General features: G+C 43.8%; 1 protein-coding gene across 2 annotated transcripts in view; it reads right to left on the reverse strand.

Annotated features, from left to right (window-relative positions):
• The window catches only part of EML3 (EMAP like 3), a 194,898-nt gene extending 170,654 nt beyond the window's left edge, over positions 1–24,244 (reverse strand). The window contains exons 1-2 of one of the 2 annotated variants that reach the window (XM_077455852.1): positions 23,975–24,244; positions 3,755–3,889 (exon numbers count right to left, since the gene is read on the reverse strand). In XM_077455852.1, coding sequence (XP_077311978.1) covers positions 3,755–3,889; positions 23,975–23,996 — 157 coding nt within the window. In that variant the 5' untranslated portion in view covers positions 23,997–24,244. The remainder of the gene's footprint in view (positions 1–3,754; positions 3,890–23,974) is intronic. The other variant, XM_077455850.1, reaches the window with a different exon arrangement.
• Between the last annotated feature and the right edge of the window lie 552 nt (positions 24,245–24,796).

Consider the following 24,796-nt stretch of genomic DNA (forward strand, 5'->3'; position numbering starts at 1 on the left):
TTCATCTTCAAAGATTTCATTACACGTGTGTATGGCTAAGATTTCAAGCAAAACATCCATGTGAATGGGAGGTGTTCTTCACTCTTCAATTGAGAAAAATGAAGGCTCAAAGATTTGCATATCCACTGCTGTCAGATTTGGGTGAGGAAGGTTGTGGGTTCTGATGCTCTGTAGATGCATGCATGAAAGGACAACTAGATAACTCCCCGCCTAAGCGTCACAGGGAGATCTCTGGCTTTCTATGCTTGTCTGTGTACCCTAACTGAAAGACAGGTAGTTTGCTATATATAAATTATATATCATAAACCATTGCCATTTTAAAAAAATATAAAATTCCCATTCAGATTTTTTATTCTTTGTTACATATCAGCACTGCGGGTCTCTTGCAGTTTCATTATAACTACTTCCATTCTACATACACTGTATGGCATTTCCCAGAACCAGTTTCGACATAACACAAGTGAACCATGCCTGTGTAATCAGTGTCATTACACACACTTGTAGTCTCCATTGAAAGCCCACGTGACAAGGTGGCAACACAGAAGAACAATTGGGACACAGGGACAGAGCATTGTCACTTTATAAAGTGCCTGCACAAGAATTTTCAGAGCAGGATCACCAGGGATTATTTTAAGTGAATTTAAGCTAAAACATGTTTTTATATTTACGACAAAGTAGTTAAAGTTTTTTGTCATCTGTGTCTCATTGAGATTTTTCTTCCCTTAATGACCTGTAGACACAACAAGAAGTGCAAGGAAATCTATCCTTAATGAGCAAAATTCACTCATCAGCACAAATGGGTTAAAAATTCCCCCTTTATTGTTGTTCCGGTGACAACTCAAAATTTGGGATTTTCTTTAACTTTCATTTTCACCCACAATAGTCAGTCATTAGGACAAATAGACAAGGTGAATCTCCCCAGAAGGAACACAGATACTAATGATCTGACAAGTTCTAACTATTCAACAATCTATGCAAAACAAAACGGAGCAAAAATATGTCTTTAGATACACTTTACCAAAAGGTGCAGATTTCAAAATATTGAAATTTTATAAATATGTTAAAACCTACATGTGATTTTAGAACTTGGGTTTGCATATACTTTAAATCAAGTCTTTAATAGTCCAGCTTGTCAGATAATCAGCCTGAACATTAATAGCTATTTTATTCAATTCAAAAATGTTAATTTCAAACTGGTAGCTCTGCTTTCACTAATAGATTATCAGAACAGATGCTTGAATATTCATTGTATCAAATCATTGTTCGCGTTGCCAGAATAACTTTATTAGACTTTATTTATTGTCACAAGGGACAAAGTTCAGGTACCATTTAAGTCATAAGAAACTTCTATGACTACACTAATTTGTAGTATTTAGGTGTGTGTAGCTATTCACTTTTTGGATAAGAAGGGTGGAGGGTAGGGTCGGGATAATATGGTGCAATCTATAAAAAAAAAAAACTACAGTTATCCTTCAATACATTTAAGGTTTTGCCAAAGCCTTTATTCCACTCTTTGTTTTTTATTCGGCACCTTGAGGCATTATTTTATCCACTGATACCAACAATGGGGCATAATTCCCCCCCACTGACACCAGGGAAGGGGCACAATCCCTCCCAATGACACCAATGATAGGGCACAATTTTTCCAAATTACACCAATAATGGGGCCCTGTGACACCAACGATGGGACACAATTCCTCCTACTGACATCAAAGATGTGGTATTGTTTTTCCCACTGATGTCTGTACCTTTTTTACTCCCAGTGGCCACAATCCAGGCCTCTCCAAAGTCTGAAGGACAGTAAACTGGCCCTTCATTTAGAAAGTTTGGAGACCCCTGATCAAGAGGATTGTGTTGATGGGATTTTGTTTGCAAGAGAACTGCATCTCTCCCTATACAATTCAATGGGAATGCAAAATCAACTTAACGCAGCTTAGAAGGAGGTAAAGTGCAGGTCAGAGAGTCAACTCAAGGTCAAAGTCTCCCTATAAATGAGCTCTCAGTGATCTCAGAAGTGTCTCAATCTGATCTCAAATGCAGGCTCTTGTTGATACAAGCCCAGCACAGGTCCTAGGGATCACTTTCAATTACCTGCAAGGGGTAAATGCAAATTGCTTCATAGTCTCACAACTATGGTGAGAACAGCCCATAGGAAAAACAGAACCACATATACAAAGCATACGTAAACTCAAATGTTAACATAAAGCTAAATTAACAGTCTTAGGGCCTATGACAATGTTACATAGTTACATAGTTTGTCAGGTTGAAAAAAGACACAAGTCCATCCAGTTCCAACCACAAATAAATAAATAAATAATAATAATATCATACAATCCCATATACCCAATTCTATACCCACAGTTGATCCAGAGGAAGGCAAAAAAAAACAGCAGAGCATGATCCAATTTGCCGGGGAAAAAATTCCTTCCTGATCCCCCGAGAGGCAATCGGATTTTCCCCGGATCAACTTTACCTATAAATGTTAGTACCCAGTTATATTATGTACTCTTAGGAAATAATCCAGGCCCTTCTTAAAGCAATCCACTGAGCTGGCCAGAACCACCTCTGCAGGGAGTCTATTCCACATTTTCACAGCTCTTACTGTGAAGAAACCTTTCCGTATTTGGAGATGAAATCTCTTTTCCTCTAGACGTAACGAGTGCCCCCTTGTCCTTTTTGTTGACTGTAAAGTGAATAACTCGACACCAAGTTCACTATATGGACCTCTTATATATTTGTACATGTTGATCATATCCCCCCTTAATCTCCTCTTATCAAGAGTGAATAAATTCAGTTCCTCTAATCTTTCCTCATAGCTGAGTTCCTCCATGCCTTTTATCAGTTTGGTTGCCCTTCTCTGCACTTTCTCCAGATCCCCGATATCCTTTTTGAGAACTGGTGCCCAAAACTGAACTGCATAGTCCAGATGAGGTCTTACTAATGGTTTGAACAGCGGCAAAATGATATCTCTCTCTCTGGAGTCCATAACTCTCTTAATACAGGAAAGGACTTTGCTCGCTTTGGAAACCGCACCTTGGCATTGCATGCCATTATTGAGCTTATGATCTACCAAAACCCCCAGATCCTTCTCCACTATGGATTCCCCCAGTTGTCATTGTCATTGTTAAGTATATGCAGGTTGCTTTTGACATCAATGTGAGATACTTAAGTGATCATTCATAATTTTCTGTAGGTGCATTTGACTTGCCTTTACCTGATTTTGATCTGCTTCAGCAGCTTTTGCATTCCCGTAGACTTGTAATGGGATAAAAGCAGTTCCAAAGTAAACAAAAGCCCATTAACACTGGCCTTAAGTGTGGAGTGGATAAATAAAGAGTGGTTGAAAGCTACAGTACTCACTTATCTTGACACATAGCACAATGTATCACACCTAAAACAAACCAATGGAGCCTTGGGCTAACATCTGACTACAGAACAATATTCATGCTGTTTCTATAGACTATGTGAACCAAATTCTGCTGAAATTCCATATTATCAGACAACAGACACATCTTTAATACGCTTGGCACCCTTTCTTATAAATACAGTCAGATCACATTTTGGGAATGATTTATTTCCCATGGGTTCAATATTCTCACAACTGTAAATCTAACCTTTATACAGACAGAATTTTGTGGACCAAATTATTGTTATATGTGAGATGACAATGGGACATAACCTACAGATACCTGTTTGGAACTGATCACTGCATTATGAAAGATCAAAGCCAAAAGTCCATATGAAACTGACTTACATGAATTTCCATGATTTGAGTGAATTTCCAAGTTTTGAAGTCGTTGTAGAACATCACGCAGTACTGACTTCAGCAGCATGACTTCCTCCTCCTGCACTTGTAAACGCATTTCCCACTCAGTTGTTGGGCGCACATCTGTAAAGGAACAAATTAAGTTAGTCCATTGCCCATCCTACTAAGACCCAGCTAACATCACATTTTATTGTGTTATGCCAAGTCAGCATTATTTTTGTACACAGCAGCTATGTTGTACCTTGAAAAACATTCTAATTGACCTTTTGTCTTGGGACACGGGATCAGCTCTCACTATGGTAAATATCAATATCTTTTTTATAATACAGTGCATTTGGGTACCTGAAAGAGACTGCTGCATACCTTTTTTTTGTTCCCCTTAACCATTGCAATGGTCGCTACTTTTGTTGAAGTTTTTTATGTTGGTGATCAATTATCCCAAGATTCCTTATTGCATGTGGGACTCTTGTAACATTGCTGGGTGCTGACATCTTTCTCCTGAAGTCAGCAGAACCTAGCAGATTCTGTACTTCCATCTTGGGATGCAGTGGTGTAATTCTGCTAGGGGGATGGGGTAAGTTACCATGGCACCTACTTCCAGGCCACAGCTTCCACCATACCCTACCCTTACCTCCTCCCATTAGGCTGACATACTTTGTGCACTCTGGCCCTGCATCTCAGAACTGTCACACCAGCTCTCCCAAGGCCTTGCGAGGAGCTACCGCAGAGGGGGATACTGTAGGGTACACCCAATGTCTGTATGTCATGTGATTGTTTATACAAAACTTACCACCTTTTTTACCTTACCCATTTATATGTACTCTGTATGAATTGTCTTTTTCTGATGATATCAATGCATGTACTACTTTTACCAAATAAATATATACTGTATTTACTGCTGTTACTTTTATTGGCTTAGCGGAGCCCACCTCATGTAAAGTCCCAGGCCGAACATAATTTCACCATAGACTGGCCACGACCAGGTGCTCATTGCAAGATTTCTGACAGAGAAGTGAAAATAATTATTAGAAGAGTTGTCCAAGAGCCAAGGACCACTTGTGGAGAGCTTCAGAAAGACCTGGAATTAGCAGGTACAATTGTTTAAAAAAAAACAGTAATGCACTCAACCACCATGACCTGTATGCATGCTCACTATGCAAGACTTAATTGCTGAAGAAAAATAATGTTGAAGCCCATTTAAAGTTTGCTGAACAACATTTAGACAAGCCTGTGAAATACTGGGAGAATATAGTCTGGTCAGATGAGACCAAAATGTAACTCTTTGGATGCCATAATACGCACCATGCTTTGAGGTCAAATGGCACTGCATATGACCCCAAAAACACCATACCAACAGTGAAGTTTGGAGGTGGGAGTGGGGCTGTTTTTCAGCATATGGTACTGACAAACATCTTATCATTGAAGGAAGGATGAATGAAAAAATGTACCAAGGTATTCATGATAAAAATCTGCTGCCATCAACCAGGATAATATGAAATGAGGGTGGAAATTTCAGCAAGACAATCGTCCCATACACAAAGCCAAGGAAACTCTCAATTGGTTTCAAAGAGCGAAAGTAAAGCTGCTAGAATGGCCCAGCCAATCACCTGACTTCAATAGAAAATCTATGGAAAGAACTAAAGATCAGAGTTCATAGAAAAGGCCCACAGAACCTTCAAGATTTTTTGGGGTGGAAAAATGTTCCAGAATCACACTTGAGAAATGCATGTGACTAGTTTCTCCATACAGAAGGTGCCTTAAAGCTGTAATTACCAACAAAGGATTTTGTACAAAGCATTAAATAAATTTCAGTTAGTGTGTTCAATACTTTTTTCCCTGTGCCATTCTATTTTATTACAGATAACTTAATTTCTGAACTTATTTGTTTTGGTTTCTTTGTATGTATGCATTGCTTGGGTTGTTACCAGTGGCAGTTGGTGGTATATTTCTGGGGGGGTGGCAATCAATGCACCCACAACCACAAAAAACCCTCCCGCCCCCCCCCCCAGTCGAGTCACATAATTCCAAGCCCAGTACTTACCCCATCTATGGCGTGGGCGATGGGTGGAGCTTCCCCTTGCTTCTCCTCCTCGGCATCCCGGTGTCTCCTACCTCCTCCTCCTAGGCCAATTGGAATGCTTCTCCTTTCAGCCAATCGGGAAAGAGGTTTCACAACCCGCTAACTGATTGGCCGGGAGGAGAATCAGTGTAACAGGATCGCCTCAACCGAATGGTTTGCTGTCTCCCTGGTGCCTGGGTTAAGCATGTGGTGGACCAGGTTGATAAATTACTGGGAGGGGCTGGGCATGACCCAGCTGTCTTTGTCCACCTTGGAACCAATGACAGTATATATGGAAGGTGCAGGCTCCTTAAGAACCAATTTAAAGAACTAGGCTGCAAGTTGAAGGGAAGGACCTCCTGTCAGGGCTAGGATCAGCCCTTCCTTCTCTGAGCTGGCTGCTTAGCTGTTGGCTAATTGCCAGCTCCCATCTCTCTCCACATTTACCCAGCTGTTGTTGATCCCACTCGTCAGTCCTGCCTACTTAGTCCACAGGAGCTCTGCTTTCGCCTTGGTCACATCACAAGAAACTATCTCCTGCATTCCTGTTTTAAAGATTGGCTTTGCTGACATCCCTTATGGCTACAGATCCTGCTTGCTGTTCCACTACTTTGATCCCTGACTCATGGCTTGGCTTTCTATCCATTCCGGTTACTGAACTTTGGCTATGTTTTGACTACGTTTTGTTCTTTATATTTTTATTATTAAACAAGTGTGATTTAACTGTACTTCTGTCTCGGTCTGATTTAATGGTTTCTGGCACCTCCAAGGTGATATTCTCTGAAATATTGCCTGTGCCATGCACAACATGGGGAATTAAGGTGAGAGTAAAGAGCTGAATGCATGGCTAAAGACCTTGTGTAAGAAGGAGGGATTTGGGTTTTTAGAGCACTGGGCTGACTTTTCATTGGGGTGCAACCTATAATCTAAAGATGGTTTGCACCTAAATTGAATGGGGTCTACTGTGCTGGGAGAGAGGTTTATGGGAAGGCTAGAGGAGTATTTAAACTAGGACTGTGGGGGTAGGGTGAATTCGATTATAATGGGGCAGACAGGTCAGACAGGGGTCAGCCCCCATCGGTGGGTGGAATGTGGAAGATGTAGATTAGGGGGGATATGATCAACATGTACAAATACATAAGTGGTCCATATAGTGATCTTGGTGTTAAGTTATTCACTTTAAGGCCATCACAGAGGACAAGAGGGCACTCTTTACATCTAGAGGAAAAAAGATTTAATCTCCAAATACAGAAAGGTTTCTTCACAGTAAGAGCTGTGAAAATGTGGAATAGACTTCCTCCAGAGGTGGTTCTGGCCAGCTCAGTAGATTGCTTTTATAAAAGGACTGGATTCTTTCCTAAATGTACATAATATAACTGGGTACTGACATTTATAAGTAAAGTTGATCCAGGGAAAATCCGATTGCCTCTCTGAGGATCAGGAAGGACATTTTTCCCCTGCTGTAGTAAATTGGAGCATGCTTTGCTGGGTTTTTTGCCTTCCTCTGGATCAAATGTGGGTGATGAATTGTGTATATGGGATTGTATTTTTTTTTTTTGGTTGAACTGGATGATCTTTTTTCAGCCTGACTAACTATGTAACTATAGCAAATATTCAGTCACACAGGTGAGTGGGCTCGGGGCACAGTACTCTGTGCCTGGCACCCACCCTTTTTTTGAAGCCTATTAGAGACTCTGGCTCTAATCATATGCTTCAAAGAAAAAAACCTGTTTGGAATCCATGTGTCCGGTGCCCCGCATGTAGATTAGGGGGCCCGGATGCATGGATAGGGAGGACAGCACCTGTATGGACGTGCCACCACTGGTTGTTACCGACATGTGGTAAAAAATAGGATTTTTATATACAGCTTACCTGTAAAATCCTTTTCTTGAGAGTACATCACGTGACACAGGAGCTCATTACATAGTGGGTTATATAGGCACCTCTGGTGACTGGACACTGGTTAACCCCAATTAAGGAGAATTCCTCCCCTATTTAAGCCCTCCCATATGGGAGGTACCTCAGTTTTGTAGCAAAGCAATAAGAAACCACGTAAAACCCAAGAGGGGCGGGAGCCCTGTGTCCCGTGATGTACTCTCAAGAAAAGGATTTTACAGGTAAGCTGTATATAAAAATCCTATTTTCTTGATCATACATCACGGGACACAGGAGCTCATTACATAGTGGGATGTCCCAAAGCAATGCTCAGATTGAGGGGAGGGAGACACAGATCATAATTATAGATCGCCAGGGACCGGAGGACCTAAACTGCAGCCTGCAGTACACTGCGCCCAAAGGCGATATCCTCTTGCCCTCTGACATCCACCTGATAGAATCTGGTGAATGTGTGGACTGATGACCAAGTTGCAGCCTTACAGATCTGAGCTAGGGAGGCCTGGTGATGCCCTGCCAATAAGCACTTACAGCTCTAGTAGAGTGCGCTTTCACTTGAAAAGGAGGGATTTTCCCTTTAACACTATAGGCCTGAGAAATAATCTGTCTAATCCACCTTGAGAGAGTGGATTTTGACGCCGCCTGGCCCTTCCTAGGGCCTTCTGGCAAAATAAATAAGCAATCAGTTTTCCTTATCTGAGCAGTTGCTTGAAGATATATACTGATTGCCCTAACCACATCCAAAGTGTGCAAAGATTCTTCTTCTGCGGACTGTGGGTCTGGAAAAAAGGATGGTAGGATTACATCTTGATTCAAATGGAATCCCGAAACCACCTTAGGTAGAAAGGACCTGTTGGGACGCATGACCACCCGGTCCTTATGAATAATTAGATACGGCTCTTTGCTGGAAAGACCTGCTAGTTCTGATATTCTTCTAGCCGTGGATATGGCTACCAAGAAAACCAATTTTTTAGTCAGGAGAACTAATGAAGCCAGATGCAAAGGCTCAAATGGTTGCCCCTGCAAAGCCGAGAGAACCAAATTCAGATCCCATGAGCATACCGGAGGTTTAACTGGTGGTCTTATCCGCATGGCCCCCTGGATGAAAGCCCGCACCAGGGAATGCGATGGAAGTGGCTTCTGAAAAAACACTGACAAGGCCGAAATCTGCACCTTGATAGTGCTTACGGCCAAATTCATTTCTAGGCCTGACTGGAGAAAGGCCAAGATCCTGCTAATGACATACTTTCTAGGATGCCCTTCCCTGAGTTCACACCAGGAAACATATGCCCTCCAGATTTCATAATAAATAGGCCTGGAGGCCGGGTTTCTGACATTGACCAGAGTAGAAAGGACTGGCCCCGAAAGGCCACGGTCTCTCAGAATGTGGGTCTCAGCAGCCAAACCGTCAAATTCAGACTGTGTGAAGCAGGATTGGACCCTGTGAGAGCAGATCTGGCCGGAGAGGGAGGATCCACGGCCTGCCTACTGCCAACTTCATGATCTCTGCGTACCACGGTCGCCTGGGCCAAGCCGGGGCTACCAAAAGAACTGATTTTGTGTCCCTCTTGACTCTTCCCAGGAATCGCGACAGAAGCGGGCACGGGGGGAAGGCATAAATCAGATTGTACTGATCCCAGGGAACTGTCAGAGCATCTGACCCCTGAGCAAGTGCATCTCTTGTCCTTGACACAAAATTGTCCAGTTTTCTGTTGAACCTGGACGCAAACAGATCTACGTCTGGAGTACCCCACCTGCGACATATGTTCCGAAACACGTCAGGGTGCAGAGCCCATTCTCCTGGGCACAACTGCTGGCGGCTCAGAAAATCCACCTGCCAATTTTTCACTCCTGGAATGAAGACTGCAGAAAGGCACGGAACATGCTTTTCTGCCCAGACAAGTATGCGATTCACCTCTTTTTGCACAACCAGACTCCTGGTACCGCCCTGGTGATTGATATAGGCCACTGCTGTGGCATTGTCGGACTGAACCCGAACAGGGAGACCCCGTAGTCTGTAAGACCACTTTATGAGAGCCATATAAACTGCCCGGATCTCCAAGACATTTACAGGCAATAGCTTCTCGATCGCAGACCATTTCCCCTGCAAGCACGTCTCCTCCAACGCTGCTCCCCAGCCTGTCAGGCTGGCATCTGTCATGATAATCTTCCATGGAAGAGGAAGAAAAGTTTTGCCCTTCAGCAAATTCTTGGTTTGTAACCACCAGACGAAACTCTTGCGTGTCCCTGGGGATAGACGCATATGAAGATCAAAGGACTGGGGCTTCCTGTTCCAAGCTGCAAGGATGCATCTTTGCAGAAGCCTTGAGTGGAACTGGGCGAATGGGATGGCCTCGAAGGATTCAACCTTTTTCCCTAACAGTCTCATGCAGAACCGAATGGGGGAAGATCTCCTGCCCAGAATTAGGCGCACCGGATCCCCAATGGCCAAGGCTTTTGGCCTTGGAAGAAACACCTTGCCCTGAGCGGTGTCGATAATCATACCCAGGTATTCCAACCTGGTGGCAGGCTGTAGGGACGACTTTTCTAGGTTTATAATCCAACCTAGGCGTTCCAGGTGTTCTAGCGTTCTGGTAACGCTGTGGTTCAGGAACGCTACTGTTTTCTCCATGAGAAGTAAATCGTCTAGATAAGTCATGACGGCTATACCCTGAGCTCTTAGGTTTGCTAAGAGAGGGTCCAGAATCTTTGTGAAGACTCGAGGGGCCGTAGCAAGCCTGATCGGTAAGGCCCCAAACTGAAAATGACGCCGCTCTACCGCGAACCTTCGATATTTTTGGTGTGCGGGAAAAATTGGCACATGGAGATATGCATCCTTGATGTCTATTGATGCCATAAACTCTCCCCCTTGCAGGGAGGAGACCACAGTGCGAATTGACTGCATTCGGAAGGACCGGATGCGTAAAAACCGGTTCAGATCCTTCAGATCCAGGATAGGTCTGACACTTCCATTTGGCTTCGGAACGGTGAAGAGATTCGAGTAAAACCCTGAACCCTGTTCTTTTGAGTCCACTTCTACTATCACCCACTGGGATAGTAAGTGATCTAAGGCATGAAATAGCTGTTTTTGCTTTACTGGATCCCTGGGGATCCTTGACCTTAGAAGGGGAGAAGGTGGAAGCTCCTGAAACTCTAGCCTGTAGCCCAGAGATACCGAAGAGATCACCCACTTGTCCCGGATCTCTTCCCGCCAGGCTTCTGCAAACTGCAGGAGCCTTCCCCCCACTCGGCCGAGCGGGGGCGCCCCTTCACAAGGAAGCTTTTGGGCCCTGATTGGCAGGCTTTCACCCCCAAGTCTTTTTCTGCCCCTGGGCCCGGCCCTGAGCCTTTCCTGTAGAGGAGGGTTGAGAAGGCCATCACCACTGCTTAGAGCTTGATGCTCCGGGAGAGAGAGAAAGCCTAAATGATGGACGTTTGCTCCTTTTGACTGGAAGGAGAGTAGATTTACCCCCTGAAATTTTTTGGACGAATTTGTCTAATTCTTCTCCAAACAAACGTTCCCCTTTAAACGGGAACCCAATCAAATGCTTCTTGCATGGCAGCTCAGCTGCCCAATTCTTTAGCCATAGGGCCCTTCGCATGTGTACCAACAGGAGAGACAAACGAGATGCTTGTTGGACAGAATCCAAAATCGCATCAATCATGAAACACAGAATTTGAGGTATTTCTGCATAATTCTCTACTTCCCTTCCCTCACTGGGAAGGAGGCCAAGCATCTGCTTAACCTGTTCCTTGAGGAACTGACACAAACCCACGGCTGCGACTGTAGGTTGCACTACAGCGCCAGTCATGGAAAAGGAGGCTTTTAATAATGTTTCCAGCTTCTTATCAGTTGGATCTTGAAATACCTGAGCATTATTCAAAGGACAGGACAGGTTTTTATTCACGCAAGAAACAGCCGCATCGACAGATGGGACCCCCCACTTCTTGGTGAAACTTTCTTCCAGAGGATAATGCATAGAAAACCTTTTAGGAGGAGCAAACAGTTTATCAGGATGTCCCCAATCCTCATACAACAATTTATCCATTAAGGGATGAATTGGGAAGGAATAGGCAGTCTGTGGGACTTTCCTGACTCCCAGGAAAGAAACAGAGGACGTAGCGACTTCAGCAGCAGGCATTCTGAATGTGGTACGCACCAATTCAGTATAATACTGCACCTGTTTTCTGAGCGCCTGGGAGGAGGGGACTCTCTCCTCTTCCTCTGATTCCTCTGACTGCTTAAGATCCCTGTCCCAAGATAGGGATCTCTCCTCATTGTCAGAAGAGTCATCTGAAAGAGGAATCTCAGAAGAGGGAGGGGATCTACCCCTTTTCCTGCTATCTTTCAGGGAAGCAGAAAAAAAATTCATTATTCTCACTTCAAAACCCTCCAATGTAGCCATAAGGGAGTCCTCAGTGACATATACCAGGGCTGAAACATTAGGAGAGGCTTCAAAACCTGACAGGGGCACTGACTCATCCTGTGAGGCTGGCTCCAGTCTTGCAGGGGGGGGTGGTAACTTACAGGCATTTTTAGAATCCCTGGACCTAGGCGGTGATTTACCAGTACCCTTGTTACCTCCCCCTGAGACCCTCTTATGAGGAGACATAGTCCTAAGCTACAAAGCAGAGGTACTAGTACAAAGTGCAATCACTGTTGTGCTTAAAGTCTCACAATAAATATATATGCTTAAACTGCACAACCTGATGCTGAGTAGGTGTCTAAGGTTTGCCTGGATCCAATCCCTTGGGATGCTTACTGCCCACAGCTCCTGTGTCTCCACTTACAGCCCCCTGACGCTCTGGGCTTTTTAAATCTGCCGCCTGGCACCTGCGCAGTACAGCGCCATGCACACTGACGTGCATGGCTCACAACCACACTCCCCCCTCCTCCATTAGCCCGGGAGCGTGCACGCGGACTGCGGAATCCAGGGGGGGAAAGGGAATCTCCATCGGAGCTGCGTGGGACCCCCAGACTACGTGGGACCCCTGTATTACCTCTACTGTGGCAGGAATTGCAGTGGAGACATGAGACAGCTGGAGAACCAGGCTTCACTGAGCGTGTGTACTGAACAGGCATGTAAGTATGCATCAGGCTGCTCTTACTCCCTCTAGTGGTGGATACCAGGTAAGACATACTACTACTCATTGAAGAAATCCATAATATATATAAGATTAACTTCCCTTACCTGTCCTCGCCGCAGGAATTGCTGAAAACAGACAGATTCCAGCCTTCACCCATCACGGCGGGCAGAGTTGTGCCAACCTTCAGGTTTTTTTGGGGTTCTTTCTCAGAAGAACCTCCTATCTGGACCTTGTAAAAGACTCTGCCAGAAACTTTCGTGCCACTATGTAAATAGTACACCAAGTCTGGTTTTCCCAGAGCCCAGTCTTCCAATAGGAGAGGACTTACAGGCCAAACCTCCTTTCTTCGGATGACGAGGTCCGGGTACCATACCATCTTGGGAGTCAAAATATCGGCCCGAGATATGGATCCGGTTTGTTTTACCCCTGAAGCCCCCGCAGGGACCTGGTTATATAGGGGAGGAAATCTCCTTAATTGGGGTTAACCAGTGTCCAATCACCAGAGGTGATATAACCCACTATGTAATGAGCTCCTGTGTCCCGTGATGTATGATCAAGAAATGTAATTTACCACATTTTGAGTTCCTGGTGTCCCCCTTGATGATTGACCACTGTTAACTGGAATTTGCTTTTATATATATATATATATATATATATATATATATATATATATATATATATATATATATATATATATATATATATATATATATATAAAACATAAAATGAATGGTAGTTAAGGTAAACTCATTAACCACTTTCAGACCGGACCATTTTGCTGGTAAATGACCAGAGGTCTTTTTACACTTTGGCACTGCGCTGCTTTAACTGGTAATTGCGCGGTCATGCAATGTTGTACCCAAACAAAATTTGCGTCCTTTTCTTCCCACAAATAGAGCTTTCTTTTGATGGTATTTGATTGCCTCTGCGATTTTTATTTTTTGCGATATAAACGTAAAAAGACCGCAAATTTTGAAAAAAAATGATATTTTCTACTTTTTGTTATTAGAAAAATCCAATAAACTCAATTTTAGTCATACATTTAGGCCAAAATGTATTCAGCCACATGTCTTTGGTAAAAAAAAAGTCAATAATTGTATATTTATTGGTTTGCGCAAAAGTTGTCACATCTACAAACTAAGGTACGTTTTCTGGAATTTACGCAGCTTTTAGTTTACGACTGCCTATCTCATTTCTTGAGGTGCTAAAATGGCAGGGCAGTACAAAACCCCCCCAAATGACCCCATTTTGGAAAGTAGACCCCCTAAGGAAATTGATAAGAGGCATGTTGAGCCCATTGAATATTTTATTTTTTTGCCTCAAGCGATTGAATAATGACAAAAAAAAAAATTTTTTTTTTTTTTTACACAAAGTTGTCACTAAATGATATATTGCTCACACATGCTATGGGCGTATGTGAAATGACACCCCAAAATAAATTCTGCTGCTTCTCCTGAGTACGGGGATACCACATATGTGGGACTTTTTGGGAGCCTAGCCGCGGACGGGGCCCCGAAAACCAAGCACCGCCTTCAGGCTTTCTAAGGGCGTAAATTTTTGAGTTCACTTCTCACTACCTATTACAGTTTTGAAGGCCATAAAATGCCAAGATGGCACAAAACCCCCACAAATGACCCCATTTTAGAAAGTAGACACCCCAAGCTATTTGCTGAGAGGCATGTTGAGTTCATGGAATATTTTATATTTTGCCACAAGTTGCGGGAAAATTACAAACTTTTTTTTTTTTTTTTAACAAAGTTGTCACTAAATGATATATTGCTCATGCATGCCATGGGCATATGTGAAATGACACCCCAAAATAAATTCTGCTGCTTCTCCTGAGTACGGGGATACCACATATGTGGGACTTTTTGGGAGCCTAGCCGCGTACGGGGCCCCGAAAACCAAGCACCGCCTTCAGGCTTTCTAAGGGCGTAAATTTTTGAGTTCACTTCTCACTACCTATTACAGTTTTGAAGGCCATAAAATGCCAAGATGGCACAAAACCCCCACAAATGACCCCATTTTAGAAAGTAGACACCCCAAGCTATTTGCTGAGAGGCATGTTGAGTCCATGGAATATTTTATATTTTGCCACAAGTTGCGGGAAAATTACAAACTTTTTTTTTTATTTTATTTTTTTCACAAAGTTGTCACTAAATGATATATTGCTCACGCATGCCATGGGCATATGTGAAATGACACCCCAAAATAAATTCTGCTGCTTCTCCTGAGTACGGGGATACCACATATGTGGGACTTTTTGGGAGCCTAGCCGCGTACGGGGCCCCGAAAACCAAGCACCGCCTTCAGGCTTTCTAAGGGCGTTACAGTTTTGAAGGCCATAAAATGCCAAGATGGCACAAACCCCCCCAAATGACCCCATTTTGGAAAGTAGACACCCCTAAATTTAGGGGTACACTAGTGAGACTAGGTAATAAATGGCGGGTGCCCTGAAACTATAAAAAAAATAACTAATCAACCAGCGTCACCTGTAACAGTTATATGGTGATCACTGGTGAAAGGGTTAACTAGGGGGCAATTAGGGGGCTTTATGCGGTAGTATATGGGGGTCCCTGGCGCTATAAAAAGCTGCAGCGAACCTAAATACCTACCTGCCTAACTAGCGTCACCTGTGACACTAATACAGCGATCAGAAAAACGATCGCTTATTAGGCTGGGTTCACACTGGAGCGATGCGGGAACGCCACGAATGCGCGGCGGGTTCCCGCATCGCATGCCTCCCGGCGGCAGTTCACACTGCCCTATGCGAACTGCTGGGAGTGTCAGTGAAATGTTACTGACACCCCCAGATCAGTTCGCATATCGCAGTGCGATCTGCAAACTCGGATCGCATGGTGTGAACACCCATGCGATCCGATTCTGCTGCGGGACAAAAAAAGGGTCCCGTGCGAATTTGCGGCGGGTGCGGCGAATGGCTGAACTCGAATCGCACAGAGATCGGATGTGATTTGCACTGCAGTGCGGTGCGAATCACATCCGTTCTCATAAACCGCTGCAATGTGAACCCAGCCTTAGTGACACTGGCGACGGGGGGTGATCACGGGGTTAAACCTTTATTGGGGGGGTTAGGGGGGTACCTTAGAACTAAAGGGGGCTAACCCTAACTGCCCTAACAGTTATTAGTCACAAATGACACCCGCCGGGTGATCAGGGGGTTAAACCTTTATTAGGTAATAAATGGCGGGTGCCCTGAAACTATAAAAAAATAACTAACCAACCAGCGTCACCTGTAACAGTTATATGGTGATCACTGGTGAAAGGGTTAACTAGGGGGCAATCAGGGGGCTTTATGCGGTAGTATATGGGGGTCCCTGGCGCTATAAAAAGCTGCGGCGAACCTAAATACCTACCTGCCTAACTAGCGTCACCTGTGACACTAATACGGCGATCAGAAAAATTATCGCTTATTAGGCTGGGTTCACACTGGAGCGATGCGGGAACGCACGAATCCGCGGCGGGTTCCCGCATCGCATGCCTCCCGGCGGCAGTTCACACTGCCCTATGCGAACTGCTGGGAGTGTCAGTGAAATGTTACTGACACCCCCAGATCAGTTCGCATATCGCAGTGCGATCTGCAAACTCGGATCGCATGGTGTGAACACCCATGCGATCCGATTCTGCTGCGGGCCAAAAAAAGGGTCCCGTGCGAATTTGCGGCGGGTGCGGCGGGTGTGGCGGGTGCGGCGGGTGCGGCGAATGGCTGAACTCGAATCGCACAGAGATCGGATGTGATTTGCACTGCAGTGCGGTGCGAATCACATTCGTTCTCATAAACCGCTGCAATGTGAACCCAGCCTTAGTGACACTGGCGACGGGGGGTGATCACGGGGTTAAACCTTTATTGGGGGGGTTAGGGGGGTACATTAGAACTAAAGGGGGCTAACTCTAACTGCCCTAACAGTTATTACAGTCACAAATGACACCAATGCAAAAAAAAAAAAAAAAAATGACATTGGTGTCACTGTGACTGGGGGGCAGGGGTAATTGGGGGGGTGATCGGGGGGTAAAGGGGGGGTGTGAGTGTGCCTGGCATGTTCTACTGTGTGTGTAGAGTGTTGGTGCAACTCACCGATCCGCTCTCCTCCGTGTCGGAACGGAAAATACCGACACGGAGGAGAGAATACATCACTTCCTCTCCTGTGTTTACATTACAGGAGAGGAAGTGATGTCACCGGGGATTTCTATTCGTCGGGAGCGATCGCGAGGGGGTGGCCATGAATGAATGGCCGCCCCCTCGTCCCGGATCGCTCCCGGACGAAAACCGACCGCCGCAGGCACCGGGCGGGGGCCCGATCGGGCCCCCGACCCGCGGGAGGCAAGGGACGTACATGTATGTCCTTATGCCTGCCCGTGCCATTGTACCGACGTACATCGGCGTGCGGCGGTCGGCAACTGGTTAAAATTGGGGCAGCACAATGACTTAGTATTGAGGCATTGTAGCAATGGGGTGTTTGATTTTAATGTTGACTAGGACAATGAAGTTTGCATGTTCTCCCTGTGTTTGAGTGGGTTTCCGATAACACTACAAAGGCATGCTGGTAGGTTAACTGACTCCTATCTAAATTGGCCCTACCTCGTTTGCGTTCACAAATTGGCTTTGCATATGTAATATCAGATTTAGCATGCCAGTCCCAAGCTGAGCGACTGGTGAGGGTTGAAGAAAGATCTAGCAACCTACATAAAAACAAAAACCATAAAAAAAAATCCTGTGGCAAAAAACCTTTCAAGCATATTAGATCTGGTGCCCAGAGAGCCGCCCCATAGAGTTGTCAACTGAAAAAAATTGCACATACATTCACATTTGCTTTCCTCTTGTTACACATTTCTGCCTTTTGGGCTGATTTATAAAAACAGGAGAAAAGAAAAGTAGAATGAAGTGTAAGCACAACAGCTGATCAGATTTATTGCTTCATTTTGTTTCAGTAAAAGCTTACACCCACCTCTAATTGTAGGATTGTTTCACACTTACAGCTTCACTTTGTGTAGTCTAAACGTACACACCCTTCTCCGCTATGTGTGAACACTTACACACACCCTACAAGTACCATTCCATTCCTACTGCATTCCAATCACCTTTTCTACGACAACCCTCTTCTCACTTTACTGAAACTTTGGAGCGTATTCTCACCTATTTTACTTTTTTCAAACCAGTGAGAGTGAAGGCAGAGTCCAGTGTGGATCCTATTTGAGTATCCAAAGCTGGCCAACAATTCACTGTGGGAACCTACATGATTGACTTAAAGTGGGATTGCACTGTGGAAAAAAAATATTAAAAGCCAGCAGCTACAAATACTGCAGCTGCTGACTTTTAATAAATGGACACTCACCTGTCCCAGGGTCCAGCGATGCCGAGGCCGATCGATCGCTCAGCTCTTGGCTGCTGCCGTCACCATTCTAGGTGAGGGAATCAGGAAGTGAAGCGCTGCGGCTTCACTTCCCGGTTCCCTACTGCGCATGCGCGAGTCGCTCAGCGCAATAGGAATTGTCTCCGCTGTCTCTGGGACCCGTGTGTGTCCCAGCAGACAGCGCGCAGGGACAGGAAGAGGCATAGACTCCCGTGGGAGTCTATGCCCGGAAGTGGGTGTAAATACCTGTCTTTGACAGGTATCTGCACCCCCCACCCCCTGAAAGGTGCCAATTGTGACACCGGAGGGGGGGAGGGTTCTGATCAGCGGAAGTTCCACTTTAGGGTGGAACCCCGCTTTAATGCAGAAACACAGCTTTAAATAGTGTTGCCACCTCATCCCTTTAAACCCAAACACATATGAATTACACAGGTTCTGAGGTGAATTTAATGCAGATAAGGCAACAAGTGATTTTAATTACCACCTTAATCAGCCACATCTATTGTATAATCTATTGTTATATTGTTATAATCTATTGTCTGGGGTCCCCATAATCTCCTATTGCCCGGGGGCCCCATACTCTTCTCCTATTGCCTGGGGGCCCCATAATCTCCTAATGCCCAGGGCCCCTTGAGTTATCAGTCCGCCCCTGGGTGGCAACCCTAGCTTTAAACAATGCCACCCCACACAAAGTTTTTTATAGAAATAAATGTGCAGCTCTAACTTAGACTTGAGAGTTTTATATCAAGCTAGTTACTTGCATCATGACTAAAACCACAGGTACTCGTAAAGAACCAGTGGTTCAGGTATTTTGTGGGTACGTAACCTAATACAGGTCCCAACAAGTCCCTTTTATTTATTTATCTCAGTACAATCATGACTAATAAATTACAGTATATTTCCTGTGCATTAATGCTATAAAAAAAGGAAATACATTTTTTGTGCAAATGAACATCTTATACATCTTTTTAGGATTTGCATAAACATATAAACTGCGCAATGCAAAGATGTAGCTTATATGTATTTCCATACACAAGAATTGGTGACTTTTTATTGATTGAAAAAAGAAAAGGAGCTCTAAAAGAAAAAAAGGCCTAAAGTTATGAAATCAAGGAAACAGAGCCTTTAACCTCCCTAGCGGTAATCCCGAGTCTGGCTCGGGTTGGGATTTCAGTACCATAAGCGGTAACCGCTTGCAACAAAACTGCGTACACCCCTAAGTGAAAATGTCTAAATTGGGCCCCTATTAGCCATTTTCCCTTCCCGGTGTCATGTGACTCATTAGTGTTACAAGGTCTCAGGTGTAAATGGGGAGCAGGTGTGTTAAATTTGGTGTTATCGCTCTCACTCTCTCATAATGGTCACTGGTTAAGTTCGACATGGCACCTCATGGCAAAGAACTCTCTGAGGATCTGAAAAAAAGATTTGTTGCTCTACATAAAGATGGCATAGGCTTTAAGAAGATTGGCAAGACCCTGAAACTGAGCTGCGGTACAGTGGCCAAGATCATACAGCGATTTAACAGGACAGGTTCCACTGAGAACAGGGCTCACCATGGTCGACCAAAGAAGTTGAGTGCACATGCTCATCGTCATATCCAGAGATTGTCTTTGGGAAATAGACATATGAGTGCTGCCAGCATTGCAGCAGAGGTTGAAAGGGTGGGGGTGTCAGCCTGTCAGTGCTCCGACCATACACCATACACTGGATCAAATTGGTCTGCATGGCTGTCGTCCCAGAAGGAAGTCTCTTCTAAAGATGATGCACAAGAAAGCCTGCAAACAGTTTGCTGAAGACAAGCAGACTAAGGACATGGATTATTAGAACTATGTCCTGTGGTCTGATGAGACCAAGATAAATGTATTTGGTTCAGATGGTGTCAAGCATGTGTGGTGGCAACCAGGTGAGGAGTACAAAGACAAGTGTGTCTTGCCTACAGTCAAGCATGGTGTTGGGAGTGTCATGGTCTGGGGCTGCATGAGTGCCACTGGCACTGGGAGGTTCCAGTTCATTGAGTGCACCATGAATGCCAACATGTACTGTGACATACTGAAGCAGAGCATGATCCCCTCTCTTCATTGACTGCGCCACAGGGCAATATTCCAACATTCCAACATGATAACGACCCTAAACACACCTCCAAGACAACCATTGCCTTGCTAAAGAAGCTGAAGATAAAGCTGATGGACTGGCCAAGCATGTCATCAGACCTAAACCCTATTGAGCATCTGTGGGGCATTCTCAAACGGAAGATGGAGGAGCGCAAGGTCTCTAACATCCAACAGCTCTGTGATGTGATGCCATCATGGAGGAGTGGAAGAAGACTCCAGTGGCAACCTGTGAACCTCTGGTGAACTCCATGTCCAAGAGGGTTAAGGCAGTGCTGAAAAATAATGGTGGCCACACAAAATATTGACACTTTGTGTCCAATTTGGACATTTCCACTTAGGGGTGTACTGACTTTTGTTGCCAACGGTTTAGACATTAACGGTTGTGCTGAGTTATTTTGAGGGGACAGCAAATTTACACTGTTATACAAGTTGTACATTCACTACTTTACATTGTAACAAAGTGTAATTTCTTCAATGTTGTCACATGAAAAGATATAATAAAATATATATATATATATATATATATATATACTGTACAGTATGTACTGTATATACTATTATGTATAATATAATTTGCAATTAAGACCCTAGTTCCAGCTCTTCACTTAAAAAACGTATAGATTTTTGCAGGCATGTTTTTATGTTTTTCTTTCAAGTAGCTAATGTGCACTTCCATTAATTGCTTTACCAGTGAAAAGAACTGTACGTGGGCAGTGACAAAACTCCATGTGCATTTAGGTGCAGTTATAAAGATAAGAAGTGTGACTGGGCCCTTAATTGTGCACACATAAGTAGATTTTGTTTCAGATTTGATTTTTGAGATCTGCAAAATTTTATAGCTGTAAATTTTCCAATGATTGAAGGTCATTTAAAATGATGGTTTAGCTGGGCCCACCAATACATACTTAAAGGGTTTGTTAACCCATATAAGACAAACTCTGCCAGGCCGTCTATTAGAGCCTGGCAGAGCACACTGCATTAGTATTTTGTAAATACCCATTTTGAGCTGTCTTCAGTCTGGTCACATGACTTGCGCCTGCTGTACAGCTCCAATGGATGGATACCGGCAGAGAGTCATGTGACCTGAAAACAGCGCTGAATTGTTATTTATAACACTCGTTTTCATGGAAAATGAATGCAGTGTGCTATGGCAGGATATAATAAAGCGGTTGGCAGTGAGCATTTACACATTTTTAATTTTGCTAATAGCAGCGGGGGGTGGGGGGCCGGAGATGGAGACACACAGACACTAGCTGACAGGCAGGAAGGAGGGAGTTATGGGGGAGAGAGGAGAGCAGGACAGCGTATGACGAAGGTACGTACTTTGACCACGGTGGTCATGATTTTCGTGGTCAGTTTAGCGAGGGGGATACAGGAAGTGGAGGGTTCACCTTATTTTTTTTATTTTTTTTACAATTTAGAGGGGGGTAAGATTACACAGCACAAGCACTGTGCTGTTTAATCTGCTTTAAGGTACTAGGAAATCTATTTTTTGGGGGTTGACAAACACTTTAAAGTGTTACTAAACCCACAACAGTAAAATCAGTCTGTATATGCAGTAAAGCATGCTCGTTATACTCACTGTGGAACCTAAGGGGTATCATTTGCATTGTATATAAAGGCTGCTTGATCCTGTTTCTCTGATCCTCCTCTTCCACTGTCTCCAAAAAATAACCTGATATTTACAGAGACTGGCTGCACATGCTCAGTTTGATGTGTATTGCTAGAGAGTTTTTTCTTGGGAGGGTGCATGTGATCAGCACAGGGCCAATCTGCACTGTCCAGACATAGGATCGGGGAGAATGAAAACTCCTCCTACAAGCTTTACTAGGCACAGAAAGTAGTCACAAGGCTGCTATATACTGCTGGTGAGAAAAGGTATTTATTAGTTTATATTTAATAAAATAATTATATTTCCATGTTCTGTGTACTGTGGGAGACCAGATATAGTGAATGCAGGGTCCTGGGTTTAGTAACACTTTAAGTTCATTAATCCAAGATCAAATCTGAACCAGTTCCTACCAGTGTGTGTCAGCTTCAAATAAAGTAAATAGTACACTGTGATAAATAACACACACAAAGTAAAAAGTCATCATCCTCTGTAGATTATGGCCAACACAAAAGTCATCTTACTCTTAGTTTATAGGCTGTAAATGTGATCATCCTCTATAGCCTATAGCCTATAGTCAGTATAACATCATCATCCTCTGTAACTATGGTCAGTATAAAGCCACCATCCTCAGTAAACTATGGCCAGCATAAAGTCATCATCCTCTGTAGACTATGGTCAGTATAAAATCATCATCCTCTGTAGACTATGGTCAGTATAAAGCCATCATCCTCTGTAGACTATGGTCAGTATAAAGCCATCATCCTCTGTAGACTATGGTCAGTATAAAGTCATCATCCTCTGTAGACATGGTCAGTATAAAGAGATCATCTTCTGAAGACTATGGTCAGTATAAAGTCATGATCCTCTGCAGTCTGTGGTCAGCATAATGCCACGATCCTCTGCAGTCTGTGGTCAGCATAATGCCACCATCCTCTGTAACTATGATTAGCATAAAATCATCATCCTCTGTAGACTATGGTCAGTATAAAGCCATCATCCTCTGTAGACTGTGGTCAGTATAAAGCCATCATCCTCTGTAGACTGTGGTCAGTATAAAGCCATCATCCTCTGTAGACTGTGGTCAGTATAAAGCAACCATCCTTTGTAAACTATGGTCAGCATAAAGTCATCATCCTCTGTAGACTATGGTCAGTATAAAGTCATTATCCTCTGTAGACTATGGTCAGTATAAAGTCATCATCCTCTGTAGACTATGGTCAGTATAAAGTCATTATCCATTGTAACCTATGAGCAGCATTAATTCATTATTCTCTGTAGACTATGATCATTATAAATACATCATCCTCTGAAAACTATGGTCAGTATAAAAGTTATCATTCTCCATAACCTATGGTCATCATCCTGTTATCATACTCTGTAAACTATGGTAAAGTCATCATCCACTGTAGACTATGGTCAGTATAAAGTCATCATCCTTGGTAGAATATGGTCAGTATAAAGTTATTATCCTTTGTAACCTATGGGCAGCATTAAGTCATCATCCTCTGTAGACTATGGTCATTATAAAGTCATCATACCTCTGAAGACTATGGTCAGTATAAAAGTTCTCATTCTCTGTAACCTATGGTCATCATCCTGTTATCATTCTTATACTGTTATCATTCATTATAAAGTGATCATCCTCTGTAGAATATGGTCAATATAAAGTGATCATCCTCTGTAGACATGGTCAGTATAAAGTGATCATCTTCTGAAGACTATGGTCAGTATAAAGTCATCATCATCTGTAGACATGGTCAGTATAAAGTCATCATCCTCTGTAGACTATGGTCCGTATATAGTCATCATACTCTGTAGACATGGTCATTATAAAGTCATCATCTTCTGTAGACATGGTCAGTATAAAGCCATTATCCTCTGTAACCTATGGTCAGTATAAAGCCATCATCCTCTACAGCCTATGGTCAGTCTAAAGTCATCATCCTCTATTGACTATGATCTGTATAAAGTCATCAACCTGTATTGACTATGATCAGTATAAAGTCATCATCCTCTATAGGCTACGGTCAGTATAAATTCATCAACCTCTGTATATAGATATATTTCTCCACTCACCTGCAGGATGGTTCTCCTCCATTCCAGCTGTGCCTGCTGTGAGAGTGAAGTGTCAGTCTCCAGCCCTTCTCTCCTGGGATAACTGAGAAGAGGACAGGAAGAGAAGTCAGTACTGGCTGTACAGCACTACTCCCCCAAACACATTCCCTCCAACTCCCTCCCTGTTTCTGTTTCTTGTGCCCCTCCTGCAGTTGCTGTGTCTCTCCAGCACAGTGTCTGTTCCTCCCTCCTAGACAGAAGAGACAGTCAAGTTAGTGACTGTCCCTCCCTCAGGAAGCACGTCTCACTTCCCCATTGAAGAGACAGGCACACAGAGCAGAGAGTGCAAAGTGTGACAAAGTGAGGGGGAGGGCAGTGCTGACATGTAGTCAGAGACTATTGTTGCTGTTTATATGAGGAACAGTTTCTCAGACAAGCATAAGGGGGCTCCGCCACTATCTACATTACATTACAGAGCCCTCAGTTTCCTTTCCCTGCTCATTAATGTGACAGTTCACTGACAGCTACACTGTGTAAATACTTCCATTACAAATTGGAAGCGCGTGTGTTAATGTTTGTCTTCTAGGTGTTCTCCTGACGGGTGAAACTTTGTCGGTTTCAGTCCGCTACGTCAAAAATGTAACAAAAATTGTAACTTTAACCAGACTGGCTGTTTAGAAAAAAAGAGGGTTTCTGATCTGGTCAGTCCTTAGGGCTCATTCACATGTGCAGCAATTCATTGTGGATCACTTTTCAAAGGGCTTTTGGCAGGCAGTGAGGAGCCAATATGTCGCCTATTTTAACCCTTAAAACCGACCTACTGCAACCGTGTGCATTGCATGT

The sequence above is a fragment of the Lithobates pipiens genome, unplaced genomic scaffold, assembly GCF_037356315.1.
Source record: "Lithobates pipiens isolate NorthernLeopardFrog02 unplaced genomic scaffold, aLitPip1_a1.2 Scaffold_10, whole genome shotgun sequence".
Classification (NCBI taxonomy): domain Eukaryota; kingdom Metazoa; phylum Chordata; class Amphibia; order Anura; family Ranidae; genus Lithobates; species Lithobates pipiens.